The sequence below is a fragment of the Simochromis diagramma genome, unplaced genomic scaffold, assembly GCF_900408965.1.
Source record: "Simochromis diagramma unplaced genomic scaffold, fSimDia1.1 OVJJ01000545.1, whole genome shotgun sequence".
In the NCBI taxonomy this organism is placed as follows: Eukaryota; Metazoa; Chordata; class Actinopteri; order Cichliformes; family Cichlidae; genus Simochromis; species Simochromis diagramma.
The window spans coordinates 4,457,888-4,484,983 of record NW_024387371.1 but is presented as its reverse complement, the minus strand read 5'-3'; the positions used below and the strand labels follow the sequence as shown (position 1 = coordinate 4,484,983).

General features: G+C 41.0%; 3 protein-coding genes and 4 non-coding genes across 12 annotated transcripts; all 7 read left to right on the top strand.

The window, feature by feature from the left end:
• Nucleotides 1-1,174: 1,174 nt before the first annotated feature.
• On the top strand, nucleotides 1,175-9,772 carry prim1 (DNA primase subunit 1). Its single transcript, XM_040008275.1, has 13 exons — nucleotides 1,175-1,424; nucleotides 2,689-2,846; nucleotides 2,929-3,035; nucleotides 3,121-3,194; nucleotides 3,290-3,426; nucleotides 6,439-6,497; nucleotides 6,910-7,019; nucleotides 7,138-7,229; nucleotides 7,314-7,446; nucleotides 8,001-8,070; nucleotides 8,165-8,277; nucleotides 9,285-9,383; nucleotides 9,486-9,772. The coding sequence occupies exons 1-13, from the start codon at nucleotides 1,316-1,318 to the stop codon at nucleotides 9,503-9,505; spliced, it is 1,281 nt and encodes a 426-aa protein (XP_039864209.1). The 5' UTR covers nucleotides 1,175-1,315; the 3' UTR covers nucleotides 9,506-9,772.
• Nucleotides 9,773-11,968: 2,196 nt separating this feature from the next.
• LOC120719104 (nascent polypeptide-associated complex subunit alpha) lies at nucleotides 11,969-22,431 on the top strand. Of its 6 annotated transcripts, none has more exons than XM_040008022.1 (9): nucleotides 11,984-12,103; nucleotides 12,630-12,704; nucleotides 15,487-16,137; nucleotides 19,521-19,606; nucleotides 19,814-19,891; nucleotides 19,978-20,124; nucleotides 20,297-20,425; nucleotides 20,509-20,631; nucleotides 20,831-20,941. In XM_040008022.1, the coding sequence occupies exons 2-9, from the start codon at nucleotides 12,635-12,637 to the stop codon at nucleotides 20,843-20,845; spliced, it is 1,299 nt and encodes a 432-aa protein (XP_039863956.1). In that variant the 5' UTR covers nucleotides 11,984-12,103; nucleotides 12,630-12,634; the 3' UTR covers nucleotides 20,846-20,941. The 6 variants fall into 6 exon arrangements, with proteins under 6 accessions (XP_039863955.1, XP_039863953.1, XP_039863956.1 ...); XM_040008023.1 differs by lacking the exon at nucleotides 11,984-12,103 and adding an exon at nucleotides 12,150-12,171; XM_040008024.1 differs by lacking the exon at nucleotides 15,487-16,137 and having other exon boundaries at nucleotides 12,003-12,103.
• Nucleotides 19,661-19,734, top strand: LOC120719303. The gene has a single exon (XR_005692647.1). It is a non-coding gene; the product is annotated as a small nucleolar RNA SNORD59 (small nucleolar RNA).
• LOC120719306 lies at nucleotides 20,684-20,758 on the top strand. Its single transcript, XR_005692650.1, has one exon. It is a non-coding gene; the product is annotated as a small nucleolar RNA SNORD59 (small nucleolar RNA).
• LOC120718879 (nascent polypeptide-associated complex subunit alpha-like) lies at nucleotides 21,813-23,792 on the top strand. Its single transcript, XM_040007606.1, has 7 exons — nucleotides 21,813-21,872; nucleotides 22,323-22,445; nucleotides 22,653-22,730; nucleotides 22,817-22,963; nucleotides 23,137-23,265; nucleotides 23,349-23,471; nucleotides 23,669-23,792. The coding sequence occupies exons 1-7, from the start codon at nucleotides 21,813-21,815 to the stop codon at nucleotides 23,681-23,683; spliced, it is 675 nt and encodes a 224-aa protein (XP_039863540.1). The 3' UTR covers nucleotides 23,684-23,792.
• On the top strand, nucleotides 22,500-22,574 carry LOC120719304. The gene has a single exon (XR_005692648.1). It is a non-coding gene; the product is annotated as a small nucleolar RNA SNORD59 (small nucleolar RNA).
• Nucleotides 23,524-23,598, top strand: LOC120719305. The gene has a single exon (XR_005692649.1). It is a non-coding gene; the product is annotated as a small nucleolar RNA SNORD59 (small nucleolar RNA).
• Nucleotides 23,793-27,096: the final 3,304 nt, after the last annotated feature.

Sequence of the window (27,096 nt, the reverse complement as noted above, 5' to 3'; positions counted from 1 at the left end):
GCACCATTTTGTCCATGCTTCACTGAAAACTGTGGAAGTGTCCTCTGTTCTTTCCTGAGTGTTTACTGCTCATACTAAAGATGCAAGAAACAGAATAACTGAGTGTTTTAGTACAACTGATCTGCCAGGATGATGAAAACTACTAAAAGAAAACAAATTTCCTGAAATGTGGATTAATGTGGGAAAGTTCAAATTATTGTCATGAGACTGTACTGCCCTCTAGGGATGTACAGCACAAAGTGCAGCTTAGGAAAAATTGAATTGATAGTATTAAATCAATTCAATCCCCCCCTCCCCCATTTTCGTTTGTTTGCTTTCAGTTTCTAATTAGTTGTTTGTTTTGTCCTATCCCCCATCATGTCGCATCTCAGACTCCAGTCTTTTTGTTTCCTTTGCTCAGGCCCCCAGGCCCATAAGCATAAACCATCATGAAACCATTTCAGCTGTGTTGGTGCAAATGAAAGGGACATTTTTATCAATGCTGGGTCTCCCAACATCCACTGAAGGATGTAAGGGCCTGATGCTATGCCACACAGCAAACCTTGCAGCGTGTCTGCATGTTCTAACCTGGAAGAGCGTGTCACATGTGTGACTTGAATGGGCTGCAGGTACCATCTCATGCTACTGGTAGTATCAAGGACGAAAGCAAAAAGCAAAACTGGAGGAGGGATGAAGTGAGAGCAATGGTTGGATGGATTTACAATAATATAGTAATTTCTGGAGCAACTTTACCAAAAACCACTTTATTGTATTATATTCTGTGCTCTTTGTTTTTTGTTTTCATGTTTACTCATTGAGCTACTTCATTTTTTAAATAATTAATTTATAATGTTTACCACAGCTTTTTTTATTTTGTCATATTGTATTTTATAGTTATTGCTGCCAAACGACTACATGTCCCATGAGCCTCTCTTCATTGGCGTCACGTCCGCCTTTTTTAAGCTTCTAGGACTAATATTACAAGGTTAAGTAAAACCATAAGAAAGAAGGAAAGCCATTGTCAGTGTTATAGTAACGTTTCGATGCAGCAATAGTTTAAAAAAATTCTGATTACCCTGGATGATTTTGTCCACGTTGATTTTTTTATGGCCTAAAAGGGAAACAGGGTGACGGAAAATATATTTTTTGCCTTGCAACTTCCGGGTTGTGGTGATGTCACTGTCCCAACCTTGTGTCATTGGTTTTGTCCGTTGCTTGAGAGTTTTCCCGCGCTACCCTCGGTGTAAAACAACACAGTGAGCTGTCACAGTGTAGCTAGCGTCTTGACAATATTTTACCGTATCTTTACATCCAAAGCTAATTTTGCTATCATATTATGCCATCATCAGACTATGATCCGGCTTCTCTGCCGGACCTTTTACCGCTGTACTACCGGCGGCTTTTCCCATTCTCCCAGTATTACCGCTGGCTGAGCTACGGAGGTGGTGAGTACACAGGCATGGAAACCTAGCATAAATGCGGCTAAATAACTGTGGATGTTGATCTGTGTTGTGTTATGTAGGAAGTTACGTGTTTTGTTAGGCACTAAAATGGTAGAATTATTCTGGATTTGACTTTCTTCCAACTTAAGTAAGTCATCCTATTCAACCATTCTAGCTTGATATTAACGCCTCTACATTCATCAGTAAAAAGTAAAATGATTTTGTATTTATGTGTCCCTATGAATCTATAGTAATGCTGTTATTTAACAGGGATGCTGAAATTCTGGTCAGATACTCGTGTTTAAAATAAGCCTCTAGCCAGTTATGAAACAAATGTTTGTTTTGTTTGAAGTGTTTTAAAATAATTTACGTATTCAGCAAGTTATCATTTATCCAGCATAAACATTGCATTAGACACACGGCTGATCTGCAGAAAAATGTGAGCATTCATCACTTGTATTGATTTTTATGCCATTTAACACCAGAGTGGATCCTCTTCCTCCATAATACCCTGTCCCTGACATCCTCCTCTGTCACACCAGCCCTCTGCATGTCCTCCTTCAGTACATCCACGAAGCTGCACAGTGGTCTTCCTCTTTTCCTCCTGCTTGTCACCTCCATATTCAAAATCCTTTTCCCAGTACATTCACTGTCCCTTCTGTGCATACGTCCATCTCGGCTCTCTTTGTCTCCTGGTCACACTCAATAAAAACCTGAGAATCTTCATCTCTGCCACCTCTGGATCAACCTCCTTACTTTTTGACAGTGCCCCTGTCTCCAATTCATACAACAGATCTCACTACCATTTAGCAGACCTTCCCTTTCACTCTTACTGCTATCTTTCTGTCACTTCCATGCCGGCACTCTCTTCTTGACCTCTGTTGTGCACTAGCCATTATTGTAACTGCAGATGTATAAATATATCCACCTTTACTACCGCTCCTCCTTGCAGCTTCACTGTTACACCTGTCTCCCTCTCATTCACAGACATTTATTTTGTATTACATCTACTGACTTGGATGGATGCAGTACTGTACCCTAATTTCCTTCGGGATTAATAAAGTATTCTGATTCTGATTCTGTAACATTTGCTTATAAATGAAACCGTAAAAGTGCAGTTCACAATAAAGCCAGGATCCACTGCTCTGTGATGCTGACATGTAAAACTATTAAGAGTTAGACAGAGAGTTAAAAATGCCCAAATACAGGACTAATGTGTGTGTGTCTTGTTGTGTTATTTGTTTTTGTTTTTCTTGTACAATCTCAGTGCAGAAAAACTACTTTCAAAATCGCGAGTTCTCGTTTACCCTGAAAGATGACATCTATGTACGCTACCAGTCGTTCAGCACGCAGAATGAGCTGGAGAAAGAAATGCAGAAGATGAACCCCTACAAGATCGACGTGGGAGCAGTGTACAGCCACAGGGTAATTTTCCACACCTTACAGAGTTTGTGCATCACAGCAGACATATGTATGGAGTATGTTTGTCTCCCTTTGTTGCCCACAGCCAAGTCAACACAACACTGTGAAGTCGGGGACCTTCCAGGCTCTGGAGAAGGAGCTTGTGTTTGATATCGATATGACAGATTATGATGACGTCCGAAGCTGCTGCAGGTAGGTGAATTATGTATTTATTTCCTGTCGCAGAATATCCTGACCGTTTCATCGCCCACATAACACTTTAAAACTGTCATTTTAGTGCTGCTGACATCTGCTCCAAGTGCTGGACCTTAATGACCATCGCCATCCGTATCCTGGATAGAGCTCTTCAAGGTTTGGTCATCACAGATTCAGTGCCAGGTGACAGCTTGTGTGGATTTTTGTTGAAATTCTCATCAAGCATGTGCTGGTTTTTGTGTTACTTCCAGATGACTTTGGTTTCCAGCACCGTCTGTGGGTTTATTCTGGCAGAAGAGGAGTACATTGTTGGGTGTGTGATGAAGCTGCCCGGAAACTGTCTGTAGCAGCACGCTCTGCTGTGACAGAATACCTCAGCCTGGTCAAGGTACGAGTACTTCAACTTTTAATAGAAATCCTTTGTAAGTACTTTCTACTTCCAAACCTAATCAATTCAAGTTTTTTGTTTCTTTTTTTTATAAACTGTAATTAACAGATGTTATTGGATATAACCACAGTTGACAGGTTGGGATTGCTAAAACATAATTTGAATGTAACGCAGTTAGAGAAAAGTCAGTCAAGTGATGCATTACACATAAACCACTAAAAGCTACTTGTCCTGCCAGACCAAATAAGACTACTATAATAAGATGGTGAACTATGATTATTATAATTAAACAAAGTGTCGCACCTACATTACCATGTGCTTCATGTGGATTCATAGAACAGACCACACAACAGCTAGAACAGCATGTGATAGACAGACATGAAGTACAAATATTAAGACTCTTAAAACAAAATAAAAAGAGCATTTATTAAAAATTAAAAAAGATAAAACAGACTAATACCAGGGTTCGTACGGGTACTTGAAATCCTCGAAAATGCTTGAATTTTAATATTGTCTTTTCAAGGTTTGAAAAGTGCTTGAATTTCAGATGTGGTGCTTAAAAGTGCTTGAAACTGTATTTCATTCACCACAAATAACTATCTGACTGAATAGTTTTCTTATCAGATAGAGAAAGAAAATGAGTCGCAAAGTCTAAAAGCAAAATTTCTCCGACTGGGCTGCGTAGCACCTCTGCATGTCAGTCTGTTTCAATGTGTGACCCGCCCCTCAGGGTGCGTGCGCTAACATGCCTGGAGATTGCCGTTTTAATGAGTGTTTGATGGAAATGACAATGGTAGACTTTGCGCTCTCGAGTCACATGATAGGTGAGTGCTAGTAAATAATTTTTGAGAATGTGTACGTAACACGTGCAAATTTTTAAAACTATTATTATTTTGCTAGCTATCAAACTTGCTGGAGAAATGATTGAAATGCACTGAATGTGATGGGTGCACGGCGGATGATCTGATATTGTCGTGTTGGTGTTGTTCCCAGATCATCATGAAAATGTTGTTCCAGGTTCAACATTGCAAGTGACCGATCACATTGTTGTGACGTTATTCTTTTGCGCGCCAAGCCATTCGTGTATTTATGAAATTCCAATGTTGCAAGGACAATATCAGTTCTGCTTACCGTTTATTAAAGGGTTAGGGTCAGGGTCCGTTGATCGGCGGACAGAGGCGGTTTCTCGCAGCTTAAGTACAGTTTTTTGTTTTACGGCGGTTTTTCCCGAAGTCGCAAAAGTATGACGTCACAACATTCTGATTGGTCACTTCCAATGTTGATCCTGGAACAACATTTAGTATGATGATCTGGGAACAACACTAACACGACGATATCAGATCGTGCTAGTACGGCAGCGCTATTATAGCAGTTAGTTATGACATGGTGATTTATAGAATATGCTGTGAATTTGGCTAACATTACTTAGCAGTAGCAGTAATGTAAGTTACTTCACTCAAGTAAAAGCTTTAAACATTAGTCCGATACTTAACTAGCCAACTTAAGGCTTAAAGAAATAATGGTAATAAGAGGGACTGATCTACATGGGCACAAAGAATAGCCTCTTTTTTGTGCTACCCAAGTTCCCTCGCTTTCATTCAAAATCTGATTATTTTTATAAATTATAAATGGCTTCAAGCTCAGTGGGGCTCATTATAATTGTACCTAATAATATCACAGATGATAGACTAAATAAATAGATTTTAGGTAGATGCTTGTGCATTCTTAAAGTCTTATATGTTGAATCGAACTATGTCATCTGTTCAAAGCCTCTCCCAGTCAGTGCTCCATGCCTGTCTTATTGTAAATGGTGTTATTAGCACAAACACTTTAAAGGTGATCATTTATGACTTTTACAGTAATACGGACAATGTAGTTAAACAACTTAAAGTTGGTTTTATTGGGAATTAACTTTAACCTGTTAGGCCCTCAGGGGTTTTCTGAGCTTTCTGCTCGAAAATGAAATGACCAAAATAAATGGAGTATTTCTCTGCTGTTACGGAGTCTGTGTAAATAGTCTTGGTATCAAAAATAAAGGTAACACTTGTGAGATGTCATCAGACGTGTAAATATTACTGCAGATGTTACTATGTCAACGTCGCTGTGACTCAAACATAGAAAAATTAGATTTTTTTATATCCCTCGCCTAATTTTTAAAAGTATTTTATAGCATGTAACAGCTTTGAAAATATGCTTTGGTTCACATTTAACTCTAGAAAATCATAAATCAAAATATGGATATTACCTGTCCAGATTCATGGTGATGTAACTGCTCTAAAATGTTTGGTGTCTTTGCTTTGTTTGGTGTTTGTAGAAATGGTTTATATGAGATTTTAGTTGAGATTCAGAGGTTTCTGTGGACACTACTCTTGTCGGCACTTATATTTCTGACCTCGTGTTATAACAGATTAAAGGTAATTTTCCTTTTGCCCCCATTTTTGGGGGCGTGGGTGATTAACTAGTTAAAAACAAACAAACATCTGTCTCCTATTTTTTTGTGCCACATAGGAAAGAAGAGTCAATATCTGATGAGAAGACTTATTAATTTGGCCTTGCTGTGTATTATTGTGGTGTTTGGCGCAGTTTTCTTGTTTTATGGGATTGATGTTTTTTTCTTTTCAAGTGGAGAATATCTCTAACAAGTTGATTTGTTCACATTTGTAAATCTTAAATTTTTAAGAGAAATGCGTTTTTTGAGTTTGTACCCTAAATGCTAAGTGAAACATGCATTCTTTTTATGGGTAATGTGCTGGAAAAGCTTGAAAGTGGACCTTGAAAGTGCTTAAAAAGTGCTTGAATTTTGACCCTGAGAAATGTGGATGAACTCTGTAATATGGTACTTATTGAGTTAAAAGATGTGACTGTTTTCCTTACATCTGCACAGTCTTAAGACTCTGATTTGATTATTAATCAGACTGTTGTCTTGTCTTGTTTCATGAGCAGCATATTAGTGAAATGTATCTTCCTCAAATGGCCTGCAATGTTTGATTTTAAAAATGTGATGTTTTGTAGGGTGGTGATGAAACCATAAAGAAAGTAGTGCTGACTGAACCAATTCACCCTTTTATCAGGTAACTGTTTGATACATTTTGGTGTTTGTCTATTATAGTCTGTGTCTGTGTTCCAGCAAGATTGTACCCATTTATTTTTCAGTATTTCTCTTGCTTTGTCTCTCTTTCATCAACACAATCTGTGGGCATCATTTTTAATTAGGACCATTTTTGTAAGCAGTGACACACTGTGTTCTTGTTTGCCTTGTGAATTTGCTAATTACTTTCACTGAGACAGCTGTCCTGGATTTCTGTGCTTGGGTGCAGTTGTGAGCACAGTGATCACCATGCCTGCATACAGGGATCACAGTGATCACCATGCCTGCATACAGGGATCACAGTGATCACCATGCCTGCATACAGGGATCACTGGTTACACACACTTGGGTACAGTGCACTCTGTGCTTTTTAAAATTGTGATTCTTTTTCACAGCAAGTCTCTGGGAGTGGTAAAGGAATACTTTAGCCGATATGCACTACATGACCAGGACCTGATGGGAAGCAAGGAGTCTGTAGAAAAAGTGCTGGCACTCGTTCCTGAGGATATCCTTTTCTTAGTTTACCGCATATTTGCCGCATAAAGTAATTGATTGGACCTATAGACATTTGTTGGCAAAGACTTCAAAGATCTTGTTGAAAGTGACTTGACTTTATATATTACATGCCAGAAGCTACCTACAGCAGGAGTTCGAAAAGGAGAAGAAGCCTGAGAAACGTTGGAAACTGATTGAGGCAGAGGCTTTAAGGAAACAGGTTGGTAACTTCGCTCACAGTTTTTACATTGTTTTACACATTAGAACAGAAGGGCTTATGGTCTTACAATCTGTCTCCCTGAAGAGCACTGCAAAGAAGGGCCAGTACTTTGAAAACGAAATCATGCTGCAGTATTGTTACCCACGGCTCGACGCCAACGTCAGCAAAGGTGTGAACCATCTGCTGAAGAGTCCTTTCAGTGTACACCCCAAAACAGGTGAGCATACTTTGAAGAGGCTTGTACTGGAAATGTCTGGGCCTTTGCTAAGAGTACATGCTAGTAATATTGTATCACACTTTTTGGGCAAAGGTGCTCCTTGGAGTCAAGAGTCATACTGTACATGTACATGATTGTAAACAAGAAGACAAAAATACACAGTTACTTGCTTGTTTCCTGTATTTTTGCATATTTGTCAGACTTAAATGTTTCAGATAATCAGATACATTTTGATATTAGACAAAGATAACCCAAGTAAATATAAAATTCTGTTTTTAAATGAATGAAAATAATAACATAAATAATAAAAGCTTACACTGGATGGATATAAAATATTGGCTTCTTCATTCTGTTAAATGACATTCTGTCATTCATATCAAGGTTTATATTCCTGAAATGTCAGCTGTGTAATATTAAAGGCTTTTTATTGATATACCTCAAAACTCAGAGGACCTTGGATCTTTTTTCTTTGTCACCAGGTTGATTTAATCTGACTTAAGTATGAGTGTATAAAACTGCATCCTCTCTCTCTCTCTCTCTCTCTCTCTGTCCAGGCCGCATTTCTGTTCCCATAAATGTCAGTGAATTAGACAAATTTGATCCCTTTTCTGTGCCCACGATCAGGTAACAATTTAATGTTTGGTGCTCTGTTGTCTGCAGCATGTGAGTGATCCTCGTGAAGACTGATGTTGTAACATTTTGTTTTATGTTGTTGTAGTATGATCTGTGAGGAGTTGGATCGGCCCAGGCCAGGCGAAGAGAAAGAGAAATTGGAGGATGCGAAGGAGAAGGCAGACGAGAAAGATGCAATAGAGAAGCGCAAGAGCAGAGGTGCTGGGGGAAAGAAAAATGCAAAGATCTACCTGAAACTTTTACCTAAAATACACCTGGACAGCACATAAAACTGAAATCTTCAGGCCTTTAAATGGGCTGACATAAAGTGTTTTGGGGGCTAGGGTCTTCTTAATGGCATGATGGTTTTTTCTGAGTGTAAAGATCATGTGATGTAAAATAATTATCGGCACTCTAAAAAATGCTCGTTACACATAATTGGCTAAGACGTACAGGCCTAGTCACTAGTGAGCGATCCAAAAACTTTCAATTCCCCTGCAAAGTGGCACATGGTTGCTGAAGGTTGCTGGCTGTTGCTAGGCGAGATTGTTTGCAAAGGGCGTGCTTCATCCAAAATCTTATGATTGTTGTGGTTGCTACAAGATCACCTATTGTTTGCATAATTGCTTGCTGTTGCAGAATTATGAAATGCATCAAAAACAGCCAAAAGATGTTGAAGGACCAGATCAAGGGAAGAGCTAGTGGCATATGAAATGTTGTCATCTGGATAAAAATGTACATTTTGGGTAGCAAAGTTAATACTATTTATGTACATGTTGCTTTTAAATTAAAAGTTGTGCCTAACTGCTGTAACACAACATATCTCAAATGGTGGAACTTTTACTCTGAAGGTGATCATTCTCCATGTCTGATTTACATCGCATTTTTCACAATTTCACTGCAAATAGTTGTTGAGTGTAAGTGCAGACAAGTCAGTGTCTCCCATGTTAACTATACATGACTGCATAATCTTCTAGCAACCAAAGCAATTAAAAAGCAAACTTGTGACTAATTTCACTAGAAACTGCATTCAGTCACAACTTTTCAAAATCTATGTACACCTGAATGAATGACTGGTGCATTGGAGTATAAAGTTCCCCCCCAAAATTGGAACTTTATATAGTAACTTTATTGTTACTATATTCATATAGTGTAAATATTTAAACATATCTTTGATTTATCCTGAGTGTTTCAGCTAATGCTACTTTTACTACTTTTCGTCTCAGATTACAAAAGAACCAGCCTGGCGAAGTACATAAAATACTTTGACCAGTTTCTGGATGGAATGGCTCGTTCATGGAAAGGAGAGCGTCTCAGAAACAGTGGTAGGTTTCTTTCTTTTTCTTCTTTTCTTTTTTAATAGATTAAACAGAAAATTTACAGCAACTTTTAATCATTTTGCTTTTCTTCCTTTTTTTCTCCTTCAGATCTTCAGAAAGAATTCTGAACTGGATCATCAGAAGGTGACACCTCAGAACAACGTCCTGTTGGCTAATGTTGCTAGTTATGCTTTGTGGTGTTTTTGGTGCCATTTTTCTACTACACATTAATTTCGCCAGAATCTGTTTTATTATGCTTTGTAATAAAAGACTCGCTGATAAAACATTTAATAAATCCCTGATTTTTTTACCATAAAATTTCACAGTAAAGTTTTATTTGTCTAATTGTTGGCTGTATTTGTGATGAATAAATTCAGTATTTCTACTCTTGCAAACACTTTGTCTTCCTTTATTTAATTTTTTTTTTTTTTAAAGGGTTTCACATGATTCACTTAATCCATTGAAGCTTAAAGATGAGGAGTCCCGTTGATGTGTAAGCAGGGACTCTGCCTCAAATCTGTAATATTCAGGTTATAGGCTTTAATGATAACATCTGTAACTATCCAGTCCATGTAATGAGAGTTTCAGCAGTTCCTGTGAGTCCATTCAATCTGAATATTTACTGTTCCTTCCTAGCGAGTTACATGCATGAATTATACTGCAATGCGAGATTTAGGTATGCTATGATTTCTGTTTCATGTTCTAACATTATTTTACTACAACACATTTCTTTTCAAATTAATTTTCATCCTTCAAGAACTGAAACTCCATGGAAAATATGATTTTCCAGGTTTTTCAAATCAAATTCAAATTTTATTTGTCACGTACACAGTCATACACAGTACGATATGTAGTGAAATGCTTGGACAACTGCTCGTGACCTAAAGAAAACAAAAAAGGAAAAGGCTATGAATAAGATAGGAAATAAATATGAAAAATTAAAAAGGGTAAATTTAACTAGGAAGGAATAAAATATAAATTAAGGTTAAAAATGAAATAACTGTACAACACAAATTAGAATGAAGGGTAAATTTAACTGGGAGAATAAGATAAAATATATAAATTAAAGTTGAAAATAAAATAACTGTACAACAAAATACACAATATAGAACTATATAAGAATGTATGAAGAAATATAAATAAATATATACACAATAACAGCAGCATATACACAATAACAGCAGCGTGATTTAAGTAATGAAGTGAAAACAATGTCCAGAATGTCCAGTGTGTGTAAGAACTGTATGTGTGGGTCAGTACTGTGTGGTGGTGTGATTGAGAGACCGTATCGCCTGCGGGAAGAAGCTCCTCCTCAGTCTCTCTGTGTTGGTCTTCAGGGAGCGGAATCGCTTTCCTGACCTCAGCAGAGAGAACAGTCCGTTGTTGGGATGGCTGAGGTCCTTCACGATCTTCCTGGCCTTGGTCCAGCACCGCCTGCTGTAGATTGAGTGCAGGTCAGGGAGCTCGGAGCGGATGGTGCGCTCAGCTGACCGCACAACCCTCTGTAGAGCTCGTCTGTCCTGCATGGTGCTGTTCCCGAACCAGGTTAAGATGTTTCCCGTCAGGATGCTCTCTATGGTGCAGGAGTAAAAGTTCCTGAGCACCTTGGAGGGCAGTTGGAAGTCTCTCAAGCGTCTGAGGTGGTAGAGACGCTGACGGGCCTTTTTCACCACGGTGTTGATGTGACAGGACCATGACAGGTCCTGCGTGATGTGAACTCCGAGGTATTTGAAGCTGTCCACTCTCTCCACTGGGCACACTTCTCTGTTTTGACATGTTATGTTTTTTCAAAATATGCATATTTTCAAATATATCTTTGCCTTCAGTTTTGGCAGGTGTTGGCCATTTTGTTTCTAACCAAGTTTTTTTTCTTCAAAAATCTATTACTTTAATCTCAAAAGTTTTTAATTGTTCCAGCACCTAAACACAGCCCTTCTATTTTTTTTTTTTTTTTTTTTTTTGCCTTCAGCTGCACCAATATGCCATAAAGGGATACTCTTTGTCCCATGGGGGACAATAAATAAATAAATGAAGACCCAAACATTTTTACTGTTATAAAACTGTATAAGCCCAAAGCATTTTTTCTTCTTTTATTTTTCATTTTTTGAGACCTGACAATCTGAGAGAATATTTGGGTATTTGTGACTTAAATTTATTGATTTCATTTCGGAGAATATAATTCTTTCCTCTTTCACTATAGTACTATTGGAAATTTCATTACATTAAGCTTTGAGTTTTGTTTGTATTCCTGTTTATGGAGTGCCAGGACTGCCATAATGCATTAATTAAATACACCATTAAATAATTAATTAAATGTGTCAATAATTAATTAAAATGTGAAATACATAAATAATTAATTAAATGTGTCAATAATTAATTAATTAAATGTGTCAATAATTAATTAAAATGTGAAATACATAAATAATTAATTAAATGTGTCAATAATGAATTAATTACATGTGTCATAACTATTTATTTAATTAATTAATTCCAATTTTAATTAATTATTGCCACATTTAATTAATTATTTAATGGTGTATTTAATTAATGCATTATGGCAGTCCTGGCACTCCATACTGTGTTTCGCGGTAGGATAAAGCTAAACAAACGAGGCCTGTGCCTTTAAATAACCCGGAAGTAGAAATTGTGGCTGAAGCGGATATTATCGTGAGGCGGAGGTCAGAAGTTCTCTCTCACAGCCATCTTGGATATAACGTCCTGAGTCGGTGAGTGTCTCCGCTGATAATCCAACATCATCCAGCTGTTTTTTACTCATTCCCACCTGAATCAAAGGGTTGGTGTGTTTATTGAATGTAGGGCCGTTATATCCGTACAACTATTACCGTTGTGTGGGCTCTCTACTCGGTGATAAATGTGTCGTTGTGCCGCTTATTACCGGCTCAAAATGGGGGAGCATGATGTCTTGCAGTCCGCTCACACCTTGTCAGGGCCGCAGTGAGTTAGGTGGCCTGAGATGAGGGAGATATTTGAGTGACAACAAGTAGGTCACTTTAAAGAAGATGAATTTGGAGAAAAATGCGGTAGACTGGGTTATTAGCAGCGAGCTTCCCCATGCTGAGGCTAACTTGAGCTAACACTGAGCCTGCGGGCTAAAGCATGGGTTCATTATGGCGTGTTCAGCTAGTTATGACAACTTCAAGTCGGTGTATTAACCGTCACTTATGTTGGGGAGCTCATATGTCCCGACCTATGTAACTAACTAAATATCTAATCCTTATTTTTTCTCCGCAGCAACTATGCCTGGTGAAGCCACAGAAACGGTCCCAGTCACCGAACAGGAGATGCAGCAGCCTCAAGTCGAGACTGGTTCGTATATTTTTGGCTTTTTCACAACCTGCATGCAGTGCTGCATATTAGAGAGTGGGGTTCTGGATGAGAGGCTCAGGGTTTAGGGAGTTAACTCGGCTGGCAGGACCCTGACTTGACGTAACAGGTGACTCACCAGCTGTGTGTTGGGGACGTCCGGCCCTAAAACACAGTTAATACGTGTGTTTGGAGCAGAATGTATGCCCACACTGAGGGGATTTGCGGCAGTAAACGCTAATCCAGGACCCCTTTCTTTCATTTAAACACAGGCTCACAAATGCGTGTGGTGGCTTGCACTGATAGCTGGATTTGGGACACAATGCATGGTGTTAAGTGTGGTTTTCCATGTGCATGATGAATGCCTTGAAAACCAACTAGGTGTGACAAAGTAGTGGCATTGTGTGTTGTGTAATTATTTTCATGTGACATTACAATTTTGCTTTAGCAGCACTTTATAAACAATCTATTTTTGTTGAAGAGAACTGTGCTTTTAAGCACATGTTATACTTGTTTAGGGCAGGTTGTCTGCAGCAATAGTACGTTGTTTAATCTGCAGTTTAAACGAATGAGTCTGTCACCTTAACAAAAGTCTATGCAATTTCCTGTTGTTTGCAGCAATTTGATAAACAACAGTGCATTATATGCTTGAGTAAATTAAGCCCCACTTGGAAAATGTTTTTATCTGTCCCAGTGGTTTTATTGTGGAAGACAGAGTATTTTTGGTGGGGGAAAAAAATGTAAGCTTTTCCTGCAGAGTTTTTGCCACATATCAAACAGAGCTTGGCCTCTGACTAAAGAATGTGCCTCATGCATTAAATTGAAGAAAAAGGCTCAGAAATTAGACTTGGACTTAAAAAGGCCAGTTTTAAAGTCTGAAAAACCCTGACAGTACAGCACAGACCTTAATGATGGCAATAAGTCTGTTTGGTGGTATTATAAAACATAAAAACTTAGTAGGACAAAAGGACTGAAACTGTAGTCTACCATGAACAGACCGGTTTAATTCGTGATGGCCATGCAATGTTGTGCAGTCACTCACTACAGAGGGGATTCAGTGCACTACTACAAATTACACTAAAATAATTTTGAAAGTTAGTCTGTATGCATTACACCAAGCCAGGGATGTCCAACTCCAGTCCTCAAGAGCTACTGTCCTGCAGCTTTTAGATGCATCCCTACTCCAACACTGCTGAATCACATGGTTCGATTACCTCTTGAGCATGCCATCATGTTTGGAAAAGACCCGGTAGCAAGCCATTCATTTGCTTCAGGTGTGTTGGAACAAGGATGCATCTAAAAGCTGCAGGACAGTAGCTCTCGAGGACTGGAGCCGGACACCCCTGCACGAAGCCATTTTCACCAGAAAAGGGAGGAAAGGCAATTATAGTTATCTGGTGTTGTTGTAAGTCAGAGGTTGTTGATGGATTTGCTGTAAAAGCAATGAAAACTGTTTAGACTACATCACAATTCTTTCTCCATTTGTATCTTAAAAATTCTGGAGCTTCACTTTTTCTTTTTTTTAAAAAAAAATGTACTGCAGTGTCATTTTAATACAGTTCAATTGTATGCCACAACATTGAGTATTAAAATTGTGATTAATGCATCTATAGACAACTTTATTCATATACTACAGTTGGATTGAGAGCTCATTTTGTGTGTGTGTGTGTGTGTGTGTGTACAGTTAAATGATACAAGAAGTGCATCATTACCCTATTTTTTTGGGGGGGGGGGGGGGGATTTTGTTTTTATAGGGAAATCAGACTTGGTTTTACTGAAAGCATTTAGTCAGATGACATGAAATGACTCAACATATGTTGATAGTGCTCAAAGCTTAAAATATATTGATCTGAAATATGTTCCAAAGTTATACATTTAAAAATAAAGCCATCTCATTGTGACAAATTCAAATGAATACTACTTTATTTTTAACTTTAAGCCTGCTGGTAACTTTTGTTGGACACTATGTAAAATACAGAATTGTAATTTTCATAGTGGTTGTATTTGTTGTTTACTCTCTTTATCCATGTAATTGGATATTGGTGAAGGACTAAGAGTAGCAAAGGTAGCTTTGTGCATTTATTTGAACTTTGAACATGCAGATTTAAGACAACAACAGAGTGATGGCAGATGCTGCACTGCAGTCTTATTGTACTCCCATGATCAGTTTGGACTAGAGGGAGCAATGTGACGTTCATAGGAACACAAATTAACCTTTGACTGGAAAGGTGTAGTGGCTGAAGCTTTAGACTGGGTGAGTTCTGGATATTGTTCAAGATAAAAGCTGTGAGGTAATTAACAGAGACACATTTCATAGTAATGTTGCCTGTAGATCTGCTAATGCTGCCTGTACTGATCTCCTCTTGGTATAAGAGTACTTTTGAATTAGTCAAGAAATGCTACTGAAGCAGTGAAGTGATCTCGTTCAGCGGTTTCTAAGTGCAGTCCTGTATATTGAGTCTTACACTTTGAATTGACATGCTGCTGTTTCCTGTCACATTTGGACACTGCATGTATTTTAGGACTTGAGCACAGTTTTGTTTTGGGGGGGTTTTGGGAGCATATTTAACAACAAAAAACTGGGCTGATTCCTGCATTGCTGCAACTTTCTCACATACACAAATTCTTCTTCATGTGTGGAGCACTTTTTTTTTTTTTTTTTTTTTTTTTTCTTCTTTTCCTTGTCGTGTTGAAGCTCGTAGTCTTGGTCCTCAAGTCATCACGGTGAATGCCCTACACCCCGTCACAATGTTCTTAGTATTGAATGAATTTCCTCCTGTGATAGCTGTTTCCACTGCGAGCAAGGCAATCCCACTGGAGAACCCCCCAGAAACCTCTGCTCAAGCTAAAGAGAGCGCTTCTGCAGAAGAAGCTCGCAGTCAGGCTACCTGTGACCAAGCAAATGGTGTAGCTGCAAACCAAGAAGTGACCAGGGAAATGGAAGCAAGTGGGTTGAACCCAATACCTGCTGAAGTAGCAGGAGCTTCAGCTGGTTTGGCACCTCTCAATGAGTCTTTGCAATCTGCTGAGGCTGTGAGTGTTTCTTCAGAGCTGCATATTTGTGAAGGAGCAGTTACTGCTGGAGAGGAAAATCAGTTCTTCATTTCAGCCGAAGAATTGACCACCCAAGAGGTTATGCTGACTTCTGAAGAACAGTCAGGAGTACCTGGAGGAAAAACCTCAGCTGATCCAAAGCTTTGTACTTCTGAAGATGGGAAGGCCAGCGATGACGCGGAGACTGTGGTAGAAGGTTTAAAGAATATGTGCTTGGATGCAGCTCAAGATGGAGTAGATGCTGATGACGTGAACGTCACCATGGGTACTCAAAATGAAAACGTTGACAAGACGGAGCCTGTAATACTTCTGTCTGAGGTCATTCAGTCAATGGATGCCGCTAAATCTGAAGCCCAACCTGTTTCCACCCGCCACCTTTCAGGTTGGTTTATGTTCTGTGAAACCAGAATCACATTAAACAGCCTCTTATTTATGATTTATTTGGTCCCCACCTTTCCAATACATCTTGTTTCAATAAATCTTGTTGGCTTGTTTCTATTCAGCATGTGGTCATGATGACATTTAACACTAAGGTGCCAAGTTGCTTGAGGCTGCTGGCTTTTTGTAAGGGAGAGTTTAAATTTTCTGGAAGTATATCATAATTGACATAAAGTGTAGTTATTCTTTGACTTGTTTTGATGCAGTGTACTGTCCTTTTTTACCATCCTTACATGACGTTTTACACATTTGTTTGCCTAAAGTGTAGTTTTTTTTAAAAATTATGGTAAATCTAATGCATAATTATGACCCATTTCAATAAAAACTTGGATTTAATTGAATTGGGTTAGTTTGTTTTGCCTGGTGTTTGCTTTTACTGGATGTACCAGTTCATTGGTGCTGTGTTTGTGTTGCGTGATTTCGTAAAATGTGCGTCTACACTAAATAGTTTTTCAGTGTGGAAGTTAAAGTGTCTTGTACATTGAGTGGCTGTTTGCATCCAACTCAAGGGAGGTATGCTTTTTCCTAACCCTAAGCCAGAAGATTGGGTCTTGATTTGACCATTTAACCCGCATGAGAAAGACCTCCAATATCAAAACAAAAGAAAAACTTGAATCTTTTTTTGTTCAGCTACACCTCCTGCCCCAGCTTCCTCCAAGCAACCTGAGGCAGCTTCAGGCCCTGCTAAGCCCAAAGGCAAAAATGCCAAGAGTGCACAGGGTGCCTCTGCCCCAAAGGCTGTCCCTGGCAGAAGAAAGCGTTCCTCTATGTCTGTCTCTTCGTCCTCTCCTACCTCGCCAAAATCAACTCCCTCCTCTACTCCATTGTCACCTTTGCAATCTCCCCTTGCTGCCTCACCTGGCAGCTCCTCTGCTAATCAGGGTAACCGTTCGGGCCCAAAAGTTGTCAAGGCTGGCAAACAGGGTAAGGCTAAAAAGGGAGAGGCATTTGTGCCTGCTCCTGTCCCCGAGTGCAAGGCCACAGGAGTTGATGAAAAGCCAACAGAGCCTAGCCTCAATCATAATGTAGCTGATGATGCTAAACCTGCCCTGAGTGAGACAAAAACCCCATCACCAGGTGCGACAAAGGCTGGTGCAGTGCCACCTGCTTTTAAAGTTACCTCAAAGCCTGCTGTTGCAGCACCAGTATCATTTTCAGATACTATTGCCTCTAGTCCTCCTAAGTCAGCTGATGTTAAAGCAACCTCATTGAAAAATGCTCCACTTATTGCATCTGTTGACGATGAGCTCCCTCCCCTTATCCCACCTGAGAAACCAGTTAAAATGCCAGCTTGTGCATCTCCTGTTGAGAAACAAGGTACAAAGCCTGCTACATCTCCTAAGCCTAATGCTGAGAGCTTCAGTTCTGCTCCTGTAGAGGCTACAAAGACACCAGTTAAACCAAAGGCAGACAAGCCAAAGCCTGTTAAGGTTGCTGAAGCAGCCCCAGTAAAATCAGCTCCCACTGAAGTTGCTAAGGTGTCTTCTGAAATATCAGCTGTAGCTGATGATGTTGCTAAACCAGCTCCTGCCAAAGCTCCTAAAGCTGGTTCCAAGACTAAACCAGCAAACCCTGGCAAAGTTGAGGAGGTTGTGGTGGAAACCCCAAGCAAGCCTGCTCCTACCCAGGCTGCTAAGCCAGCTCCTGGGGCCAAAACTGCTTCTGCTGAGGCTGCTGACAAAGCTTCTAATAGAACCAAACCACCTGCCAAGGAAAAACCTGCTCCTGCAGAAACTAAGCCAGTAGCTGAGGCCAAACTTGTGCCTACTGAGACTGCTAAGCAGACAGCTGAGGCCAAACCTGCTCCCATAGAGGCCAGTAAGCCAGCAACTGTCGACAAAGCCCCAAATGTAGCTAAACCACCTGCGAAGGCCAAACCGGCTCCCTCAGAGACTGCGAAGGCAGCGGCCGAGGCCAAACCGGCTCCCTCAGAGACTGCGAAGGCAGCGGCCGAGGCCAAACCGGCTCCCTCAGAGACTGCGAAGGCAGCGGCCGAGGCCAAACCGGCTCCCTCAGAGACTGCGAAGGCAGCGGCCGAGGCCAAACCGGCTCCCTCAGAGACTGCGAAGGCAGCGGCCGAGGCCAAACCGGCTCCCTCAGAGACTGCGAAGGCAGCGGCCGAGGCCAAACCGGCTCCCTCAGAGACTGCGAAGGCAGCGGCCGAGGCCAAACCGGCTCCCTCAGAGACTGCGAAGGCAGCGGCCGAGGCCAAACCGGCTCCCTCAGAGACTGCGAAGGCAGCGGCCGAGGCCAAACCGGCTCCCTCAGAGACTGCGAAGGCAGCGGCCGAGGCCAAACCGGCTCCCTCAGAGACTGCGAAGCCAGCGGCCGAGGCCAACTCTACAACCACTGAGGCCACTAAGGCAGCCAAATCTGGCCCCGACAAGGTTCCTAAACAAGCTGAAGAGATTAAAACTGCAGCTCCTAAGGCTGCAAAGCCAAACGCAGAGGTCATGTCTGCCCCTGCTGATGTTAACATGATAGCTGCAGCACCTAAGCCAGCTGAAGATGTCAAGCCAGCCAAAGTGGTGGATGTTAGTGCAGCATCAGCTGAGGTTGCTAAACCTGTAAAACCAGTTGCAGACCCTTCACCTGCTCCCTTAAAGCCCACTCCAGTTGAGCCTGCTGTTCCTAACCCAGCTCCCCGTAAACTCACGTTTGCTGAGGCAGTTGCAAAACCTGCCCCTGTTAAACCTGAGGTTGAGTTAATTACTTCAACTCCTCCTCAACCTGTCTCGCCACCTAAACCTGCCCCCACACCTGCTAAAACCCCAGCCAAGATGGAGCCTGTGAACGACAAGAACAACAATGGTATTTCCTCCTTTCTCTCCTCTTGTGCCGTCTGTTTGTTTTTGGGGGGGGGGTTTTGTTTTGTTTTTTTTCCCCCACCTGTTAGTGTTCTGATGTTCAGATGCTTAAATATGCCTTTCTCTTACAAAGGTTAGCTTGCGAAATAAATATTATATCTCCTATAGATGCTAAAATATAAGATGCTATTAGATTTTGGCAAGTGTGCTACTGGTTTTGGAATGCATTAGTTCTACTGGTTATTGTTTGTTTAAAATGTAGTGCAGGTCAATGCTGGTATTATCATGTGTTGTCTAATCAAGTTTTGGAAATGGCTTTTTTGGCTGGAAAGAGATTATGTTCTCAACAAAGTCCTGAAGAAAATTACTATAATGGTAATAAGATGACAGAAAATGTGCTGTTTTGAATCGAAGTACTTTGTTCCACAATATTGGTGCAGCTTACCTTCAGATTAACTTTCAGGTGTACACATGTAACCTAAGTGGCACATTGTGACAGTTTCTCTGTTGGTCTCTACAGGATCCGGCACTGAGTCGGACAGCGACGACTCAGTCCCTGAGCTGGAGGAACAGGACTCTGCACAGACACAGACACAGCAAGCTCAGGTGAGACTTGAGTCTGGTTTATTGTGTTCACTGGTATAGATGTCCGTCATTGACTCTTCACTGATGATTTGCACAGTGACTTTCGTTCTTCTGAGCCTACTGAAGCCAGCCTTTCTGTCCTGAGAAGAGATGAATATAAAACGTATCTAATCGCTGATTCTGCATTTACTCGTTGGCGTAAAACACTTAATGTAAATTCTACTTTAGCTTGCAGCAGCTGCCGAAATAGATGAGGAACCTGTCAGCAAAGCCAAACAGAGCCGCAGTGAAAAGAAGGCACGAAAGGTAACAGTCCCAGTTCACTCAGTGCTCTATAAACATTCTGTACGTCTAAAGATTAGATTTGGTAAATTTACTTCCATTTCTTTCAGGCAATGTCAAAGCTTGGTCTCAGGCAGGTAACAGGAGTCACTAGGGTCACCATTCGCAAGTCAAAGAACATCTTGTTCGTCATCACCAAACCAGATGTCTACAAGAGCCCTGCATCAGATACATACATCGTCTTCGGGGAAGCTAAGGTAACGCGCCAACAACAATACCAGTTGTCGGGGTTTGTCAGTAGAGCTGCTGAGTGTGTGTAGTCTTAGCTTTGTGTAATGCAGGCAAATGGATTTCATCACCGCATTCATAAGCTAAATATTTTTGCTAAATGATGTGCTGACCTCTTAACTTCCTCACTGCTTTCCTCAGATTGAAGATCTTTCCCAGCAAGCCCAACTGGCCGCTGCAGAAAAATTCAAGGTACCGGGAGAAACTGTATCAAACGTCCAGGAAAACACACAGACGCCAACAGTACAGGAGGAAAGCGAAGAAGAAGAGGTGAGATGCAGTTTAGTCAAATGAAGATGGGCATGGCTTTGTGTTGGAGAGATGATTAATGTTTGCATTGATTATTTTCATAGGTTGATGAGACCGGAGTTGAGGTCAAGGACATCGAACTCGTCATGTCACAAGCCAACGTGTCGAGGGCGAAGGCTGTACGCGCCCTGAAAAATAACAACAACGACATCGTCAATGCCATCATGGTGAGATTTTAACTATCTATCAAAACAATTTAAACACTTTACTCTCCAGCGCTCTTAAGTGATGATTTAACACAGTGACTTTCGTTCTTCTGAGTCATATGAAGCCAATATTTCTGTCCTGAGAAGAGAGCAAAGCTTTAAAAATTATATCAGCTAATATTTACACATCCACTGACTTTTTGCTTTTGCTGCTTTGCAGGAGTTGACAATGTAATGGGGACCCTGTCGACGAAGAGTTGACGAAAGGTTGCTGATTTAATCCAAACTCATTTATACAATTTATACCCAGATGGAAATAAAGTTGGCTTGATGAATTAAGGCAGCGGCCGAGGCCAAACCGGCTCCTCAGAGACTGCGAAGGCAGCGGCCGAGGCCAAACCGGCTCCCTCAGAGACTGCGAAGCCAGCGGCCGAGGCCAACTCTACAACCACTGCAGAGACTGCAAGGCAGTATCCCTCAGAGACTGCGAAGGCAGCGGCCGAGGCCAAACCGGCTCCCTCAGAGACTGCGAAGGCAGCGGCCGAGGCCAAACCGGCTCCCTCAGAGACTGCGAAGGCAGCGGCCGAGGCCAAACCGGCTCCCTCAGAGACTGCGAAGGCAGCGGCCGAGGCCAAACCGGCTCCCTCAGAGACTGCGAAGGCAGCGGCCGAGGCCAAACCGGCTCCCTCAGAGACTGCGAAGGCAGCGGCCGAGGCCAACTCTACAACCACTGAGGCCACTAAGGCAGCCAAATGTGCCTCCAAGAAGACACCTAAGCCAGTGGCTGAGGCCAAATCTGGCCCCGACAAGGTTCCTAAACAAGCTGAAGAGATTAAAACTGCAGCTCCTAAGGCTGCAAAGCCAAACGCAGAGGTCATGTCTGCCCCTGCTGATGTTAACATGATAGCTGCAGCACCTAAGCCAGCTGAAGATGTCAAGCCAGCCAAAGTGGTGGATGTTAGTGCAGCATCAGCTGAGGTTGCTAAACCTGTAAAACCAGTTGCAGACCCTTCACCTGCTCCCTTAAAGCCCACTCCAGTTGAGCCTTGCTGTTCCTAACCCAGCTCCCGTAAACGCACGTTTGCTGAGGCAGTTGCAAAACCTGCCCCTGTTAAACCTGAGGTTGAGTTAATTACTTCAACTCCTCCTCAACCGTCTCGCCACCTAAACCTGCCCCCACACCTGCTAAAACCCCAGCCAAGATGGAGCCTGTGAACGACAAGAACAACAATGGTATTTCCTCCTTTCTCTCCTCTTGTGCCGTCTGTTTGTTTTTGGGGGGGGGGTTTTGTTTTGTTTTTTTTCCCCCACCTGTTAGTGTTCTGATGTTCAGATGCTTAAATATGCCTTTCTCTTACAAAGGTTAGCTTGCGAAATAAATATTATATCTCCTATAGATGCTAAAATATAAGATGCTATTAGATTTTGGCAAGTGTGCTACTGGTTTTGGAATGCATTAGTTCTACTGGTTACTGTTTGTTTAAAATGTAGTGCAGGTCAATGCTGGTATTATCATGTGTTGTCTAATCAAGTTTTGGAAATGGCTTTTTTGGCTGGAAAGAGATTATGTTCTCAACAAAGTCCTGAAGAAAATTACTATAATGGTAATAAGATGACAGAAAATGTGCTGTTTTGAATCGAAGTACTTTGTTCCACAATATTGGTGCAGCTTACCTTCAGATTAACTTTCAGGTGTACACATGTAACCTAAGTGGCACATTGTGACAGTTTCTCTGTTGGTCTCTACAGGATCCGGCACTGAGTCGGACAGCGACGACTCAGTCCCTGAGCTGGAGGAACAGGACTCTGCACAGACACAGACACAGCAAGCTCAGGTGAGACTTGAGTCTGGTTTATTGTGTTCACTGGTATAGATGTCCGTCATTGACTCTTCACTGATGATTTGCACAGTGACTTTCGTTCTTCTGAGCCTACTGAAGCCAGCCTTTTCTGTCCTGAGAAGAGATGAATATAAAACGTATCTAATCGCTGATTCTGCATTACTCGTTGGCGTAAAACACTTAATGTAAATTCTACTTTAGCTTGCAGCAGCTGCCGAAATAGATGAGGAACCTGTCAGCAAAGCCAAACAGAGCCGCAGTGAAAAGAAGGCACGAAAGGTAACAGTCCCAGTTCACTCAGTGCTCTATAAACATTCTGTACGTCTAAAGATTAGATTTGGTAAATTTACTTCCATTTCTTTCAGGCAATGTCAAAGCTTGGTCTCAGGCAGGTAACAGGAGTCACTAGGGTCACCATTCGCAAGTCAAAGAACATCTTGTTCGTCATCACCAAACCAGATGTCTACAAGAGCCCTGCATCAGATACATACATCGTCTTCGGGGAAGCTAAGGTAACGCGCCCAACAACAATACCAGTTGTCGGGGTTTGTCAGTAGAGCTGCTGAGTGTGTGTAGTCTTAGCTTTGTGTAATGCAGGCAAATGGATTTCATCACCGCATTCATAAGCTAAATATTTTTGCTAAATGATGTGCTGACCTCTTAACTTCCTCACTGCTTTCCTCAGATTGAAGATCTTTCCCAGCAAGCCCAACTGGCCGCTGCAGAAAAATTCAAGGTACCGGGAGAAACTGTATCAAACGTCCAGGAAAACACACAGACGCCAACAGTACAGGAGGAAAGCGAAGAAGAAGAGGTGAGATGCAGTTTAGTCAAATGAAGATGGGCATGGCTTTGTGTTGGAGAGATGATTAATGTTTGCATTGATTATTTTCATAGGTTGATGAGACCGGAGTTGAGGTCAAGGACATCGAACTCGTCATGTCACAAGCCAACGTGTCGAGGGCGAAGGCTGTACGCGCCCTGAAAAATAACAACAACGACATCGTCAATGCCATCATGGTGAGATTTTAACTATCTATCAAAACAATTTAAACACTTTACTCTCCAGCGCTCTTAAGTGATGATTTAACACAGTGACTTTCGTTCTTCTGAGTCATATGAAGCCAATATTTCTGTCCTGAGAAGAGAGCAAAGCTTTAAAATTATATCAGCTAATATTTACACATCCACTGACTTTTGCTTTTGCTGCTTTGCAGGAGTTGACAATGTAATGGGGACCCTGTCGACGAAGAGTTGACGAAAGGTTGCTGATTTAATCCAAACTCATTTATACAATTTATACCCAAGATGGAAATAAAGTTGTGGCTTGATGAAATTAAATTTTGTTTCGTTTGTGGTTCTTTAGTGGGGAAAATGGAGCTCTGCTGTATGAGCAAGTGTAATTATTAGTCTGGTTAAGTCACAGTCCTAATCTGGGAAATGTATATATGTAGTGTGGGTTCATTCACAGATTTTTATTTTTTTCCACTCCTATCTTCTTACTAAGGCTTGCAGGTTAGGTTTGAAGCTGTTACAGTGCTAACAGCACAGAGGTATAATAGAGACACTAGTTTTATTTTTTTCCATTTTGTTTTGCAGTAAAAATCTGAAAACTTGACTGTAGAAGAATGTTGGTGTTTTATTTAGTGGGGGATGTGGATTCCAGCTCTAAGAAAACTGTAGATCTCTCCATGTTTTGTGGACTTTGTGTAAGATTGAAGGTATCACATTGTTCTAGGAAAAAATAAAACTAATAAATCTGAAATGACTTGATGCATAACTTCTCATTTGTTTAGGAAATTGCACAAAATGACAGTGAGTACTTTTGTCAGACCTTAAAGGATTTAAGGATTTATATATATATATTTTTTTTTTTCAGGAACTGCTGACAGCTTCATTTGAGACAACTATAATCAAATTTGTATCTGCTTATATTTTTACTTTGTGTATAGTGTTTTAATGTGACATTTATAAGGTAGAACTGTTAAGCTAATATAGTAGAGTACCAATATGTTGGGCGCCTCCTGGGTGTGTCCTGCTGGGAGACCAATGGGTAGACCAGGACACGGTGGACGGTTTTTTTTTTTTTTTTTTTTTTTTATCTTATCTCTTGGCTGCCCTGTGAACACCCCAATGTTCCCCTTGATAACCCAGAGGAGCTGGCTGGACAGACGGAGCTCTGCGTTTCTCTGTTTAGGCTGATGCCCCCGCAACCCGACCCTGGAAAAGCAGAAGAAAATTCAGTACAGTTAAAAGTAGTTGGTGATTGCAGAAAAAATACTGCAAAATTATACTTAAAGCATAGCTGAATTAGCTTGCAAATGACTAAGTCACTGGCAGACTGAGCAGTGATTAATATGGTTGGTATACATTCACCAGTGACTATGTTAGGTACACCTGTTCAACACTATTTCATCACGCCAAGTGCATGGCAGCTCAGTTCAGTTTCAGTTCAAATTTTATTCGCCACATGCAGTGGCAAGTTGCCCTGCAGTGGAATGAACCCGCCCCCCGACCTTACACACACACACAACACAGACATCACATGGGGATACAAGTAGAGAACGGTTGCATTACAGAAAAACCACTGAAATGTACACTACAATGGGGAAAAGTACAAGAGGGAAAAAAAGAGACCTCGACTCATGCTGGGCTACAGGAGGACAGCATGAGACAGGAAACAAAAAAAAAAAAACTCTGCACAGAAAGTGCATAAATGTCCACAGTACAACATTATAGAGCATGTGACCAGCAACAGGGTTGGATAGGGGATAAGGAGTAATCCCAGGCAACACAGCAGCCATCCTGCCACTGCGCCGACTCTCCAGCGCGGGCCCAGACCCGCCTCGTGTTCCCAGGAGGCAACAAGCATTGGAAGGGGAGGGGGGATGTGTGAGTGCTTATCAGTGTATGTGTGTCCGTGTCCATAGTTCAGCTGAGACAGTGTCCTTCACCCTATCAGGCTAAGTATAATATCAGTGTATTTAGTTATGTCGATGTCGTCAGTGAGCCCATGACATTTTAACTGGGCATCAGATAGGTATAGAAAGGTGAATTAAGTGACTTTGAATGTAGCATTTCAGTTAAAACTCAACATGCAACATTCAGATGCTAGGCCTGCCTCAGTTCTGGTTTGCAGGGGTGTTGTGATGGTGTGAGCATATTATCTTGGTACACTCTGGGTCCAGTTAAGCATTGTTTAAACACCACAGCCTACCTATCGTTGCTGACTGCGCCTATCTCTTTATGACCACAGTGAACCCATCTTCCGATGATAGCTTTCAGCAGGATAACAGGCCATTTCTTAAACTGTTTTTTTTTTTTTTTTTTTTTTTTTAACATAACAGTACATTCACCACACTAATGGCCTCCACAATCACCAGATAACAACCCAGTACAGCACCTCAGGGATGTGGTGGAACAAGAGATTCATATCAAGTTACCTAACTGGTGATCTTGCACTGACAACATTTTTAACTATTTAAAGACTAAAATTAAAATACACAAAATCATTAGTTCTAGGAGCCATGTATAAGTTACATCAACGTAAAAAGATATGTAATAAAAAATCAAAGACAATTCTAATATTGTATTATTTTTAAAATCAAGCTTTCTTAAACACTAAATATGTTTTTATTATAGTTTGTTAGAAACAAACCTACATTTAGGGTATGTAATGAAAGTAAACTAGGTTTGAAAGATTAATCCCATACAAGGTTAAATACAGAAATTATAACCTGATAAAGTTCCAAAGGCTTTTTTAACTGAGAGCATGATTTGAGAGGAAAGTGCATGTTTGAAAAGCAAGTTGAAAACATCCCATTCATGATCATAGCACATGTTTGCATGTTCCCTATCTTCCCCTAGATGAGTAGGCCAATCTTGATACAGCTTTGCACAAAGACTGAGTAAGACACTGTGATTGCTCTCATATATATGGCTTATACAAAAATTCTAAACAAATCCCACAATGGTACTGTACCATCCTGGCACTGTTAATTACCAACTGTGGAGCCAAGGTCATGCTGGCGATGGGCAAAAGGTGGATGTGACTCCAGGGAGGCTATGCTTTCAGCCACACAGCCACGTCCAGATTTCCACCCAGCTGAGCACCTATGGGAGATTTCAGAGTGAGGTGTTAGCTTTTCACGGCCATCATCAAAACACCTTTTGAGTTAATGGTGCTCCATGGTGCTTGGTTTTTTCCCATTACTTAAACTATTTGTACCTCACAGGATAACTACAGACTTAACTGCTTTTCCAGCAGCACAGTCCCAGTGCTTGTGCTACTGTTGAACAATTTCTACATGTGAAGTAGAACGCATTTGGACATATTTGAGAACCGATTATTACAGGGTATTATGAGCAGAAACCGGAGAATTCGTGAGTAGCCAATCATTGGTGAATTTCTTGTGGTAGCCCTTCCCATGATCGGTGACGTCAATGGTTCCACTTTTTCAATAAAACACGTTTATTTTACCTGCTTTCTTTTCCCAGCTGTGATTTATATGCAAGACTTTATAAACAGAATGTTGGAATGTAATGTATTTGATATAATGTTGCAACCAGTATCCAGTTTTCTAGACTGTGTTATCAACTTCTGATCATTCTTTGAAAAGGTCGATGGCTTCAAACCCTGCTTTAC

Bases quoted from the DNA above. Each gene is read 5' to 3' on its own strand.
- prim1 (XM_040008275.1), top strand. From the start codon at position 1,316: ATGCCATCATCAGACTATGATCCGGCTTCTCTGCCGGACCTTTTACCG. The intron at 3,195-3,289 runs GTTTGGTCATCA...TGTTACTTCCAG, and splicing joins CCTGGATAGAGCTCTTCAAG to ATGACTTTGGTTTCCAGCAC. The intron at 7,447-8,000 runs GTGAGCATACTT...CTCTCTGTCCAG, and splicing joins CAGTGTACACCCCAAAACAG to GCCGCATTTCTGTTCCCATA.
- LOC120719104 (XM_040008019.1), top strand. From the start codon at position 12,635: ATGCCTGGTGAAGCCACAGAAACGGTCCCAGTCACCGAACAGGAGATG. The intron at 12,705-16,823 runs GTTCGTATATTT...TTTTTTGTTCAG, and splicing joins GCAGCCTCAAGTCGAGACTG to CTACACCTCCTGCCCCAGCT. The intron at 18,548-21,345 runs GCCACTAAGGCA...ACAACCACTGAG, and splicing joins CCAACTCTACAACCACTGAG to GCCACTAAGGCAGCCAAATG.
- LOC120718879 (XM_040007606.1), top strand. From the start codon at position 21,813: ATGGAGCCTGTGAACGACAAGAACAACAATGGTATTTCCTCCTTTCTC. The intron at 22,731-22,816 runs GTAACAGTCCCA...CATTTCTTTCAG, and splicing joins GTGAAAAGAAGGCACGAAAG to GCAATGTCAAAGCTTGGTCT. The intron at 22,964-23,136 runs GTAACGCGCCCA...TGCTTTCCTCAG, and splicing joins TCGTCTTCGGGGAAGCTAAG to ATTGAAGATCTTTCCCAGCA.